The sequence below is a fragment of the Scardinius erythrophthalmus genome (assembly GCF_964197995.2).
Source record: "Scardinius erythrophthalmus genome assembly, chromosome: 15".
Lineage (NCBI taxonomy): Eukaryota > Metazoa > Chordata > Actinopteri > Cypriniformes > Leuciscidae > Scardinius > Scardinius erythrophthalmus.
The window spans coordinates 24,162,008-24,176,006 of NC_138235.1; the positions used below are offsets into that span (position 1 = coordinate 24,162,008).

General features: G+C 39.1%; 1 protein-coding gene across 3 annotated transcripts in view; it reads right to left on the bottom strand.

Moving 5' to 3' along the window:
- The window catches only part of vps13d (vacuolar protein sorting 13 homolog D), a 43,797-nt gene that overhangs the window by 26,066 nt on the left and 3,732 nt on the right, over positions 1 to 13,999 (bottom strand). For 2 of the 3 annotated variants that reach the window (XM_081385881.1, XM_081385879.1), the window contains exons 4-30: positions 13,121 to 13,311; positions 12,750 to 12,830; positions 12,525 to 12,641; positions 12,334 to 12,438; positions 12,078 to 12,248; positions 11,664 to 11,764; positions 11,349 to 11,517; positions 11,095 to 11,196; positions 10,695 to 10,881; positions 10,381 to 10,563; positions 10,156 to 10,286; positions 9,971 to 10,037; positions 9,675 to 9,854; positions 9,454 to 9,584; positions 9,235 to 9,367; positions 6,916 to 9,141; positions 6,648 to 6,799; positions 5,468 to 6,550; positions 5,179 to 5,269; positions 4,964 to 5,090; positions 4,658 to 4,838; positions 3,409 to 3,633; positions 1,728 to 1,878; positions 1,287 to 1,500; positions 1,000 to 1,171; positions 459 to 574; positions 162 to 374 (exon numbers count right to left, since the gene is read on the bottom strand). In XM_081385881.1, coding sequence (XP_081242007.1) covers positions 162 to 374; positions 459 to 574; positions 1,000 to 1,171; positions 1,287 to 1,500; positions 1,728 to 1,878; positions 3,409 to 3,633; positions 4,658 to 4,838; positions 4,964 to 5,090; positions 5,179 to 5,269; positions 5,468 to 6,550; positions 6,648 to 6,799; positions 6,916 to 9,141; positions 9,235 to 9,367; positions 9,454 to 9,584; positions 9,675 to 9,854; positions 9,971 to 10,037; positions 10,156 to 10,286; positions 10,381 to 10,563; positions 10,695 to 10,881; positions 11,095 to 11,196; positions 11,349 to 11,517; positions 11,664 to 11,764; positions 12,078 to 12,248; positions 12,334 to 12,438; positions 12,525 to 12,641; positions 12,750 to 12,830; positions 13,121 to 13,311 — 7,000 coding nt within the window. The remainder of the gene's footprint in view (positions 1 to 161; positions 375 to 458; positions 575 to 999; positions 1,172 to 1,286; positions 1,501 to 1,727; positions 1,879 to 3,408; positions 3,634 to 4,657; positions 4,839 to 4,963; positions 5,091 to 5,178; positions 5,270 to 5,467; positions 6,551 to 6,647; positions 6,800 to 6,915; positions 9,142 to 9,234; positions 9,368 to 9,453; positions 9,585 to 9,674; positions 9,855 to 9,970; positions 10,038 to 10,155; positions 10,287 to 10,380; positions 10,564 to 10,694; positions 10,882 to 11,094; positions 11,197 to 11,348; positions 11,518 to 11,663; positions 11,765 to 12,077; positions 12,249 to 12,333; positions 12,439 to 12,524; positions 12,642 to 12,749; positions 12,831 to 13,120; positions 13,312 to 13,999) is intronic. The other variant, XM_081385880.1, reaches the window with a different exon arrangement.

Below are 13,999 nucleotides of genomic sequence, written 5' to 3' on the forward strand. Positions count from 1 at the left end.
CTCTTCCAGCAGCAACCTAGTTTTCCCAGGATGTCTCCCATCCAGGCACTGATAAGGCTCAACCCTGCTTAGCTTCAGTGGGTAACCAGTCTTGGGCTACACGGTGATAGCTGCTGACCAATGGAATGCATTAAAATATAATTTAAGTAGTGGGCCCAGACCTGTAATGTAGCTCCAGCTGCAGAGAGGCTCGGTTGGTGCCTGTCCTGGATGGCTGCAGAACGCAGTCAAACACATTGTGTTTTCCTTCTGTTGGTCCACTGCACCCAGTGAATCGAGTGTCATGGGCCAGGAGTGAATGGGACACTAGGTTCACAGATTTGGAGCTATTGGAGAAACTCTCAAACAGGAGCTTAGATTTCATAAAGTCAAACCTAGTGGGAGAGAAAGAGTAATTATACTTTTTATCTATTAAAAAAAAGTGCAAAGAAATAAAACATTTTGAACAAATGATGTACCTGGCCAAGGAGCGGTTATGACCTGTGGATTTAGGGTTGTCTAGTAACTCCAGACTGACGTCCTTCATGTCCACCAGAAGAGACAGGGATGTGTACACATCACCACTTAACACGGTCTGCATGAATACACTTCCATTAATACACTGTCCAGGCCTACAAAGCCTGCAAATTAATTCCTTTTTTTCCCTAATTCTTATCTTTATTTTAATAATTGCATTTTGGGGCTTTTGCCTTTATTATAGAAGACGGGACAGTCTATTGACAATTTGATTTATAAACAAATTAGCCATTCTTCAAATTGCAATTTATAACAGGGATCAGCAATATTTTGACAGTATTGGCCTTTTAATTTTTTTTCTTGTTAAATCACTGTTCCACTGTTTTGAAACCCTTAGTGGTAATTTTGTACTTATATCACGCATTGTTCTAAAAGCCAAAAAGTCACATGACAAACAATTTCATGTTATAAATTTGAACCATAAAAACTGTTCATAATTAAAAATAAAAAAAATAAACAGGAAAGCTGCTGTAATAAGCTTACATAGGTGCTGGGATCTTGGAGATTGTAAGGTCTGAGGAACTCCTCCACAGGCTCTCCCAGATTGTGATCCAAGAGTCCGCGGATCAGCTGATACCTCTCCAGGTCCAGGGAGCAGTGTACAGAAGACAGACTACCGTGGATGGACATGTCCGGAACGGCATGACTTAGTTCCCTGAGACAATGAGAAAATGAAATGCATGTTAATAAAAAAGACAAAGGAAACCTAAACTGGGAGTATTTTCCATTAAGGGAGGAAAGCTTAGGCTAGATAAGGACAAATGACTGACTTGTCAAGGTTGCGCTCAACTTTCAGCTTTAGACGGCAGCGCTCCTTTAGCAGGCTCTCTCCACTTCTACGTACTGAGTAGGATGGGAAGACCAAGTCTGTTTCCAGATGCTTTCCAACACTGTCCCATGGCTCACAGGGCATCCGCTCTGCTGCAAATATGTCCATCTCCTGAAGGTCCAGAGCTATACAGTCCAGCAGACACACATGATCTTCTGTAATAAAAGGACAAGTCAATTATTACACAAGTTTGGGTAAATATATACACCCGAGTCCAGAAAAATTAGTCCACTGATAAAAATGTTTTTAGCATTTAAGTTAGGTATAACTTCAGAATTACAACACTTGAGTGCCACCGATCTGCTTTGAGATCAGGTTCACCCTATACATATTGAAAAATTTGTTTCCCACTATAAGTGCATTCCAGATTCTGGGTGCTGACCTAGACTTGAAGGCACATCTGCTTCTGGGATGCATCCAAGGCTGGGCTGGGGTTTGCCTAGGATAAATCCAGAAGCTGTGCTGGAACTTGAAGACTTTTTTTCCCTAGCCTTCCCAGTATCAGAGGCAGACTGGGCATCTTTCACTCGATCCTTCAGAAACGATTACAGTGTTAAAAAACATATATATACACAGTATAAAATACATATAAAAAACGTATATACAGTATATTATTTCCAAAAAATGCATCCAAAACATTAATTGTTCTTTAAAAAAATCAGTATAGACATTAAAACTGCACAATATATCAAAATTATCGAAATATCGCAAATGCATATATCGCTATATGCATATGGCAACAGCTTGCAATAACTGGGGTCATGAACAAAAGACAAAGAGAAAATCACTCACTGCTCTTGGCTGAATAACTTTTGTAGCTTTAATAAGAATCAGTAGCCTATATATTTAATTCATACAGTGAAAACTAAGCAGTGTTTATTTTTACATTTGATTATTCAGTTTCTGCTGTTAAATAAACCTAATGTAGGCCTACCTGAAACCCTAAACCCATGATGTTAAAATAACACTTATGCTACAGTAAAACACTGCTGTTCAATTTCAGAAGTTGTAGGGATGTTTTCTTGTCACAAAAAGAATGTGAAACACATATGTAGGTTATATATAATTTTAAACATATTTTAAAGATAATTTAAGTTTATTTTACACAATTTAAGCATTATCGTATCGCATATTGAATATCGCATTATTTAATGAGTTATCACATATCACATTTTTCTTCAATATCGTGCAGCCCTAATAGAAATTTTAAATGGAAAGAAGACAGAGGAAAAACAACATTATGGTCTTAAAATATAGAAATGGAAAAGATGATAGCAAAACTTTGAGCCTAGTTCAGTGTGCACTGCAGCCAAAATACTGAGTTCACCCAGAAATGATTCCAATTCATTCACAAGAAAATGTATTTATTATTTACTTTTTCTTGTCATTCCAATATAATAAAATGAGTTTATGTTCACATGGATCTTTGCCATTCAATCACAAAAATATCAGTATATAGGTTTAGAATGTCATAAGAATGAATAAATAATTACGTCATTTTTGGGTGACAACTGTATTAAAATTTCATTGCATTTCCTACAGACTATGCTAAACTGTAATTTTCTCAATGTGAAACTGTTCTTATCGGTCATGAAAACAAGTAAAGAGAGAAGGAACACCATCTTATTACCCAATAAGAAACACACATCAGATTAGCATGCCCTGATACCTTATAATGTGAGGGATCCTTGTATGAATTAGCATGCAAAATCAAATTCTTGATTGAGAAAAAAAAAAGATGAGATGAGATGATTGTTAATTTAGGTCTGATATTCCCACAAACTGTACACAACCACACAGGGGTTAAATTAAACCTAAATAAATGACATTTTACTGGAAAACTGTGACCTTAACCATGCACAATAAAGAATGGGACTACATCCATGAAGCACTTTCCTCAATTCGTTTTTGAAAGATACAATTTGCTATCCCCCCCACCCCCCTGCTTTTCCCTTAATGAAATCATTATCAGATTGCAGCAAACAGTAAAATGCTCCTTAAATGCATCCCACAGCTGCAGAGTGGCGATGTAGTGTACACTATATGGGGATGGTAGGACTCACCAGAGAGGGGAAAAAGGTATGTGCCATTGTAAGTTTCTCTACCTTATCTCTAAGAGAGAAGGTGCCATGAGAGCCAGCAGGCAGGAAACAGTTACGAACTCGGAGTTGGCCTAGGTTGGCCACTATGAGGCGTTTAGAGTGGGAGCTCTCTGGGATCAAGAGGACAGGAGCACCTGCCTCAATGTCCAGCAGCACACGAGCAGCTCGCTGTGGGCGATCACGCACCTGTAGGATAGAAAGTGAATTTTAAACAATCCCCTTCAAAGGTCACTACAATGTCATGACTACCATTATATGAAAGTATATAGCATGACTTTTGTGGTCATCAAGTTCATTTCACTTTGTTTTTATATAACAAATAGCAGTTCACTTCTAGATTCGCTTTAGCCACAAAACAGAATCAAGTGTAGTTAATTACTAAATATGATAATTAGTGTCTTTGAAATGAAATATAACTTTACATTACCAACTCACTAATGCTTATCAAGGTGACAGCTATGTTATTTTAAATTGCATATAACATTTTATTAAATGAAACATGTTTTTTAGTTGCAAGCTAACATCTTAGCCAACTATCTTAGCACAGCACTAACTGGTTAAAAAAAAAGATAATAATAATAATAATAATAATAATAATAATATTAATAAAAATTAAAATTAAAATCCAGATTTTGTTCAGCTTGAACAAGATTACATGATAACAAGCTATGTTATCTAACAAACCCAGATCTGCACCAAAACCTGTGAAACCTCATTGAACCTAGAGATCTGGGTATTACAACATGTTATATATAGATGCAAATATCGGAGTTTTTGTTAATGCAAAGTGTAAAAGAAAAAAGAATGCGAGCAAGACAGGATAGTGTCCTAATGGGTAACTGCTGATCTCGAGCCAGTGGTATGTAAGAAGGGATTAAGAAAGGACAGACAGCTCAGTGTCCAGCCTCATCACCAGTGTCTCCAGTTTGAAAGAAATGAGTGTTGACAACTCCTTGTTTAACTCTATCTTGTCTCTGCAGGGAAGGATTGAGGGCAGCCACAGCCAGCTGATCACTCAAATGGCAAGCGGTTATGTGAGCAGCACTGGCTGGTCTGTTTTCCCTGGCATGTATGCATTATTTACACTAGGTTGTACAGAAGCACACATGAGGAAGGGAAAAGTAAATAATTAAGGGTGCTACCTCAACATTTCAACTTATTCTGTCTAAAGGTTACCACTAAACAAACAGAATTAAAGTAGTCCACTTACTGCCTGACCCTCAACGGCAGCTCTCTGCCTGCCCAGGACATCCTGTAGCTGTGTGAAGTGTTGGATAAAGGCCACCACCTCGGCCTGGAAGCGCTGAGTATGGACATACTGTACTGAGGCCATCTGAAGAGATACCTTCATATCATATTCTCGCTGCAAGCAGGGGTCAGGTTCTCCATACCTGGAGATAGAGGCAATGTAAAAACTAAATCAGACACACAAAATGTGAAAATGTGTAACATTAGGTTACTTGTGCAACCCTGGTTCAATATGCATTAATTAAATTAAATAAACGTGAGAAAATACTTGTATATGTTGTAGACAAGGGCCTCTCCACCACGCGTTGTGAATCGCTCTCTGTATAGGTCCCCGTGGGGTGTCAAATCACTCAGTGACAAAGTTCCCAGACTTCCTTGCAATGCTAGATCTCCATCTGAAAGTGACATAAATTTAGCAAATGTAAATTTTCTGAAAAATATTTTTTTTCCGATTTTAACAAATTTCATCATACTTATACACACCAATCATTTCCATATGTGTAAACAGTTTAGAGACACTAGCTTTAGCAAGCTCATTGGTCTTCTTCCTCAGGACCAGTGATAACGAGTGAACCTGTGAAGGAAGTACACAAGTCATTTTTAAAGATTATACAGTAGTGCAATAGTCAGAAAAACTGGGTAGGCACTAATTCACTCTATACTGCCCATAATTTTTTAATGTAGGAAAATATATTTTGTTTTATAAATGTATTTTCTAAAACATTTATTATTTTATATAATTATTATAATGTCTTGCATTATTCTACTGTACCTTTAAATCTAGCTTTGTATTGACCCTTTCCTCAATCTCTGGATACAATTCTACAAGATCGCTGAGGTCACTATTTTCCACTGAGAGTTCAGGTATAGGCTGAGGTGTGGTGGTAGGCACTTTCAACGCATGGTTATTAGCAGTAGAGCCAATGCCAAAGAAGTCTAGAATCATGACCCAGGTTTGCAGCGTGATGAGAATATCAAGGCAGTTGAAGTCCACGTCCACACTACGGCCAATGCTGCCATACCGCGTTTTAAACTCAGGGTGCCGCCTATCAACCATTAGCACATTTATATGTACCAAAGAGTCATCGAAGTCTGACCGTGGGTGTGGAGACGGAGTTTGGCGGGATGGGGATGGAGGAGGGGTGCTGGGGCACTCTGCAGCCTTTTTGCTCTTTCGACTGGATGCAGATGGTGTACTGGGGTGCCTCTGATAGAACTGGAAAACATTCTGTGCCTCTTCAAATTGTGCTGGAAGAGAGCGTGACATTTCTGGGTACGGAACATTGGACGTTATTGGGCACGACTGTGACAGGTATTCCTTTGGACTGAAGGTGGAGGGCTTTGGAGCCCCTCTGGATACCATGAGGTGTTTGTACTTTGATTCAGGGTTCGGCTCTAGTAGGTCTTCCATTAACAATGAGTGAAGGGCTAGTTGGATGGAGACTGAATGGGGATGATCTTTGGTGAATTCTCCCTCCAGGTCTTGAAAGCGGAGACTAACCAACCCTTGAGATCCTTGGCTAAGGTCTCCGCTCAACTGCACTTCCAGCTCAGAGACCCGAAAGATGGCCTTCACTTCGGTAAAAGAAGGAGGCTGGAGAGGGGGGCTCTCGTTTTGCAGCGGAAGTGTTGCTGAAAAGGATGGTGACAATGAGGAGTAAGGAAAGCCAACATGAGGAGGGTCACGGGCAAAGAGCCCACCTTGCAGATCAGGGAAGCGATGCGGTTTAGTGGAAGAGGGTGTAGGAGGTGGTGGTGTAGGGGGCTGACTTGGTGTTACTCGCTGATCTTCAATGAAGGACAGATTATCGAGAGTTTGAAGGACCTGCTCATACACAGACTTGCAGAGACACACCTGAGAAAAAATATGACAACTTAAAATTCTGGAATTTATATATGATAAATCACGATCAATAAATAAAATTATGCTATGCATTTTAATAGTGCTTTACCTGGACAGCATTAACAAATCTGCCTTCCACTCTCATTAGCCCAGTGCTCTGGTAAGGTTCTTCACATGACAAAAAGGTAAAGTGTGATTTTTCATCAACAGGGACTTTCTCGACAGTGAGCTTGATGGTGGCATCTTTTAAAATATGAAATGCTAAAAGGAGGAATAGACATAAAGATGATGAAATGTGCCATGAAATAACTTACCCAAATATTAATATAAAAAAAATATAAAAAAATTCCCTACATTTTGAGAACTTAAAAACTGACCTTTTCCTCGGCTCAAATGCTCAAAGAAGTCATGCCGCGTAAATTGAGGCTCATTCAGATTAAAGTTGTCGCCATGAGAGGGTGAGGGTCCAGAATTGGAGCTGCTGTTAAGTCGTGCTCCTTTCCTTAAAACCAAGTTTGTGTTGACAGAATAGAGTCTTATATTCTTCACTTCAACCTGCAGTTTCTCCCCTTCTGAGTCTTGACCTGTTATAAAGTTTTGAATTCGTATGCTCCCTAAATGTCCAACAAGCAGCTCAGGGTGACCAGGCTTTCTAGGAATAGACACAACTGGGGATTCTATACTGACATCTAGAGTCAGCTTGACCAGAAAAGAATCCAAGCTTGGGTCCTTTTCAGGGACACAGAAATCATCTTCCTCAAAAGTGTCAAGTGCCCAGTTACACTGACTCTGCCTCCTAGATCTTCTGTATGGGTTCTCAAAGAGAGATACCATACCACTGTACTCTGCTGTTTTCGTTGCCAACACAGTGGAGACCTTTGTAGCTGCAGTCTTCAGCATAGACCGGAAGTTGTCCTCCACTTCATTTGCTGATAAACTGAGCTCTTTCAGGAACTTTGCTGAGTGGTTATAGTGTAAAGATGCCATCTGAAGTTGAAGGGAACATTCTCCCTGAGACTTTTCCATAAAGCGGAAACTCAAAGCTTCAGAGGGAACCGTGCCAGCAATGGGAAAGAATGCCACACCATCTGTGGAGGAACTGTCTTCTACACTTCCAATACTGACCACAAACTGACTTTTGCCACCTTCCTGAGTCAAGTCTACAAGCTGAATGCATCCTAGAGAGCCATTGACATCCAATCGACTTCCCATTGAAACATTGACTTTTGTCCCATTTATACTGGCTGTTGCAATTTTCATGCCTTTCTTCTCACCTCCTAGAACAGTCCCGGTGGTAACAGTTCGCAAAAGCAGCAAGTTTAACCTGTGAATTTCAACAGTTAACTCCTTATTCTGGTCATAAGTGGACTGATAGGTCTCCTCGGTGTCTTCTCCATTAGGCAGTGGTGCTAGCTGTTGTGTTGGGGAGTTTTCTTCTTTGGGGAAAGACTGTTGAAGGAATTTCAGAAGCTCTACTATGGTTTCAGGGTTAAGGATGATATCCAGGTTGTTGACCTGCATGGAGGTTACCTGCAGAGAGCTGTCCAAGTTCATGGAGGGGCAGTCTGAGCTGACAAACTGGTATTCCAATTTAATAAGAGCCTCCTGGTCTCTCAGAGGAGAGCCCCATGGACATCCCCTGTCAAAAGCAAGATCTGGCAGTTCTGGTGATTTACTGTCTGGTGAGACAGGTGACGTGGGCTGGCTTTCGCGAAGACTTCCAGTAGGTACATCAAAACTTAGGTGTTTATGAGATGCAACAAGAAGATCAAAGTCTGAGCCATACGTCTGCAATGTGTCCACAAGGTAGAGCCCATGAACTGTGAGGGAAACCATTGCATCATAAGGCCGCTTTACGAAATGTGCATTTGTTCCAAACACTTTCAGGACAGAAATATACCGGCCCCCACTTTCAATGCCAAGTTGCATGTAATTGATGTTAAACTCTACAAGAAGAAGTTTAGATTCCACAAGCATCTCTCGAGTATGTTGCTCAAGTGTCATCACACTTTTGGTAAGACTTTTATCAGAACCTTGAAGCTTCCAATCACTATCTTCCCTTTGGAAGATCTTCTCATGACGAAGTGTAAGAGGGTCAGGGGATCTGAGATTCTCCCCCTTCTTGTCACCTCCATCTGCCCCTGAATTACCCAGTCTAGCCAAGCAGCTTTTCAGGGCAGTCATCTTCTCCAGGTTGATGTGCACTTTCAGGTCTGGTAGTGTTCCTGAGAGAACAGCCCCTGGGAACTGAGGGTCTGATGTGTATCGCAGTCTTTGCTCTAGCTGCAGTAGGACATTGAATTTCTCCACCACATGAGTGGGGCCCACTTCACTCTCCTGTAGATGCTTCCAGTTGTCTTTATAGTGGCCAACCATTATCTGTAGGTCATTGAAAGACAAGGAGTACTTCTCATACAGGTTCCTGTTGACAATTTGGGCACCTTCTGGAGACTTAAGGCTGGTGATATCATGGGACTTCTCCTGACCTTTGACGTCCACCTCTTGCTCTGGAGGTGGAGTCCCAGGAGGTGTTGCTAATGGTGTCTGAAATTCTTCATCACTCTCTCCTTCTGTCTGAGAAGTCTTATGGTTTGTTTTATGATCTTTTGTGGGAGCAGAAATAAAACTGTCAAGAAATAAATAAAACTGCGTGAAAAGGCTACAGAAGAAAATTTGATTTGACCAGTACCAGTTACCTTGGGAATTAGTAAGAAGAATACGGCCAAGGTCTACCACAACTAGCATGGGGTCTTCAGACTGAAAATCATCTGGGAAGATGACTTGAGGGGCAGATATATCCAATTTCATAGTCCAGTGCTTACTGTTTTCCTGTGAAAGAAAACCCACAACATAATTAAAACTAAATATCTAACTGAAACTGTAACTGAATGTTATTAAATAAAGTCCTCTCTTACAATGAACTCTCCGACTAGCAGCTGATCAATGGTTTGTCTGATTTCTGCCTTAGTTTGCATCTTCAGCTTGTTGTATTGCCTCCTGGCTGTTTCAGCCACTCTCAGCTCTAACTCAGACTGATATCCAAACCCTGGAAAATGTAATGTAAACCAGAATAAACTGATATTTCACAAAAGCAATTTAAACCAATTTAAGAGGGATGCTTATCCTCAATACACACCTGAGGTGTGGACCCTTCCTTTGTAGAAAAACTCAGCCACTTTCCTGATAGCCTGAGGGTTATAAATGATATTGAGAGGACTGGTATTGACCTCCAGTCTCCTCTCAAATTTGCTCCTTATTGGATTACGTTCATAAATCATCTCAAAGACAGGAGGTGCTGATGATTCTACAACAGAGCCTGAAAAAAAATGTAAAATAAGAATAATAACATATAATATATAATAATAATATTCAGCCTTCATTTACATTTATTTGTACATAGTTGTTTTCATACAGTAAATGTAGATTACTCACCTAGATTGCCTATTTTTGTGATGTTAGTCTGGCCAAAAGGTTGACTGATAGCAACAACAACCTTATCCTTAAATGCAAAAAATTTATATGAAATCTATAATTACATTTATATTTTGTCATAGATATTTATAGTACATGCAGATAACAGTTCTAGGGCACCAAGTAACATGTGGGCAAAATCATACCGGTTTTGGTGAAACAAGGAAAGGAAATATGGTGCCCTGGGTTGTGAGATCCCGGAGAAACAGCCCACCAAGTTTCACTGTGAGTAAAGAGGACTCAGAGCGAGGAAGAGACTCAACCCCGATCTTCACACCTGTAAAGCAAAATAAAAAACATATTCACATTCAAAATTGATTCAAGCCATTGAGACTTTATTTCAATAAAAAGTGAATATATTTATAAAAAACCTGAAAACTCCAGTTGAATGACCCCGTTCTCACTCAAAAGAGGTTTAATTTTATCTTGATGGTACAGGGTGACAGCTGCTTTCTCGAGGATAAAGTCCAGTCGTGCAAAGAGATGATCCCTTCTTGTAAAGGTATTCAGTGTTTGTGAATCCTCCAAAGGATCAAAGAGATCATCTGTCTCAGCTGTTTGGAAGAGAGGACTGTCTTGATACACGGTGCATAATAGTATAGATATGTTCTATATAAAATGTAAAATTATATGAAATCATTATAATAAAACCCTTTTTTCCGGTGAGCATAACTGGAAAACTCACCAAGAATTTCCCACTGGGCAGTGCCTGGTAAAAGGTCTTCTGGCCCTCTTTCAGAACCCCCATACCAGCCACCCCAGCCTGGGAACCAAGACTGCAGATACTGGATCATGCCTGAACTCCCACTTTTAGGTATGGAGTCTGAGGGAGAGGTGGCTGGGGTCTCGTTTATTATGGGCTCTCGTAGACTCTAAATGGATATGAGAGATGATTAAAATACAAGATGACTTAGAGTGGGATTAGATTTAACAAATGTTTAGACTGTGATTACGATGATAAAATATATGTTTTTTTTTATATAGTTTTTTCAGTATTAGGCAACACAGTATCACCCTTGACTTTTCACTTTAACATGTTCATTTTGCCCACAAGTAGGGCACTAAAGTCAGTCATCTCAGCTTGCCTCTGCAATTTCCTCATGTTTGCGGAAGGAGACATAAACAGTTTCCCGGAGAATCTGCAGCTCCTCCAGTGTCTGTTCATCTTCAATCCTTTCCAACTCACTCTATTGATATGAGAGACACAGATTATAAAAGAATACGTTTTTTTTTTTCCAAAACTCAAGAGCACACATACAAAGGTAGTGAGCTTTGAGACATTGAGACAATCTTAACTTTGTAGTGAATGCCCTCCAACCCTCTAAGTCCATAATCTTACCTCCTCCTGTGGACTCAAAGTGTCTCCCTTAAGCCTCTGGACATACAAGCTAGTGTAGAGTTTGGCATCACGTGCCCTGTGCAGAGCAAAGTTCCAGCTTCCCTGCCTGCGCTGCTCTCTAATCTCATTCAGGTTGGCATTAATGGCAAACATCCACCACTGCCGACAGCTTCAACAATAAAGAAGAGTTATTATTCTAGAATAAAAGATTTATCACATTTTAATCAACATGACCTATTTATAGGATTCAAATCTTATATCAAAACATATTTTTACTTGTTTTTTTATAGGCATAGAAAAAAGAAATCTCATTACTTTCCAGAAATGTGAAGTTTAGGTCTCCACTTTCGAAAAAGAACCTCCCTTTCTCGCCGCTCCAGTTCTTTGAGGAATGCCATGATCTGTTGATACTGAACCTGTAATCAAATGTCAATCATATTGTTAGTTTACATGAAAAAAAAACCTGTAAAAGCCAACAAAGGGTGGTTTCACATATGGTACATTTTAAATTCACCAAACCCAGTTCAGTTAAAGTCATTCAGAAAGGGCAAGCGCTTTTGGTGTTCAAACTTTAAGTGGACATTGCACTAATAAATCAAACCACAAAAAGTTTTCAAGTATACACATTATACCGCCCAGGATCGAGAGTGCTCAAATAAGATGAGAAAAAACACCCTAGAGGAAAGGTCCAAGAGATTTGGAAGATTTAAAAATCTTGAAAACTGTTACCTGTGACAGACGAAGTGAGAGGGGTTCCAACTGCACTTGGCCCTCAATGCGAGGTGTATTACGAGATCGTAGTGGTTCTTTAGAGGCATTTCTCCTCAACAGCACAGAGGCACATACTGGCTCAAATATATACTGATGCGCATGGTTCTGCATACATTTACTCATCAGCTCCTGTAACAGACAATTGTTAAAAAAGAGTTTACAAGAAGCACTAGCCATTCTGCTATTGAACATCCTGACATTATCACAAATCTACCTGTACTTCTGTTGAGGGAAGATCTCCAAGAATGGTGCACTCTGTGTCCCAGTACACACTGAATTCACTGATTTCCAGCTTCTTCTGCCGAATAAGCTTCTGTGCCTGTATGTGAAGAGTTTACCTTTCAGGTTCCAATATGTAAAGATAAAGCCACTTCATGAAAATATCAAATAATGCGGACAACTCACTGGTTCTTTGGAGCAGTTTTGTGCGGATACATTCTTGATACAAACACCAAAGGCATATGGTTTCTCAGGGTTGGAGAAATCATCTTCGAAACGTAAGTGGACACCTTGAATTTTCAACTAATAACACGCAGAAAATAAAGCACAATAAAATTGAATTTCTGATATTAAATTATAACAGCAACAGAGTGCAAGTAAAGAAGTAAACAAAATAATAGTGAAAATTACCTCAATATTCTCAACGATTCGAGTCACAACAGATGCTGTGGCAGAGTACCAATAAGATTCTCCCCTCTGCTCACATTCACTCTGGTGAAACACGTAAATTATTTTTAAAAAGTTAAAATTTTAATAAAAATGAACATATATTGTAAACAATAATAGCATAAAACTAATTAATAGAAGGAAAAGAGACACATGCTAAATTAAAAATATATCTTTAAAATCTTTTTACAAATGGGAATGCTAGGAGCCTGTCATTTCTATTAGTAAAAGGTTCAACATTTTTGGAGCAAAAATGCTTAAAAGTGATTTTATAGAAGTAGACTTATAAATAAAGCCACAGGTGATTCTGCTGATATTATTTAAACGGCCTATACCTTCCACTTGTCCTCTAGTGCCTTGAGCAGCTGTTTCTTCTGTTCTTTCTCAGCTTCCCTTTCTAGCACCTCGTCATATTCCTGTGGGGGGGCAGGGCCGACAATCAGGTTCAGCTGGGACATGGAGATGACCCATGGGTCACTGTGTGGTCGATAAAAGGGGATCTGGAGAGTGATCTTCCCAATGACGCCTGAAAAACATAATATTTATAAATTACATATAAAATTTACATATACACCACCATTCAAAAGTTTGGGATTGGAAAGATTTTTTGATGTTTTTGAAAGAAGTCTCTGATGCTCACCAAGGCTAAAAACAGTAATATTGTGAAATATTATTGCGATTCATTATAACCATTTTCTATTTGTATTTACTTTAAAATTAAGGCTGGGTAAAATAAAATCAATTCTCATTTCTATGAACAGATTGAACAGGGTTCTTCAGTTCTTCTTCTCGTTTTTCAGAGTCATACATTTTAATTGTATTAGTCTGATAGACAATTAAACATTTACCTGTATTTTTACCTGTACTAGTTTACTAAAAATTCACATTTTAATTTTACTGTCAGATGGACAATTAAGAATCAAATCAATGAGCATCTAAAATCTAGTGCAGATGTAATGTGTAAGCAACAGCTCAATCATAACATGAATAGCAATGTACAGTGAGACCATTAAGATTATTTACAAGTCATTACTTATACAAATACTTGGAATATCAAAAATATTTTAATACAAATATTTTTCTATTGATCTATTAGTCTGCATTTACATTGTGCATATTTGACATGCCATATTTTTGTCCTATGCTAGTTATCACTATGTCAATTGCAAATTCGAGAGTGAATCCTGCATTTATATGTCGAAATTTTATTATCG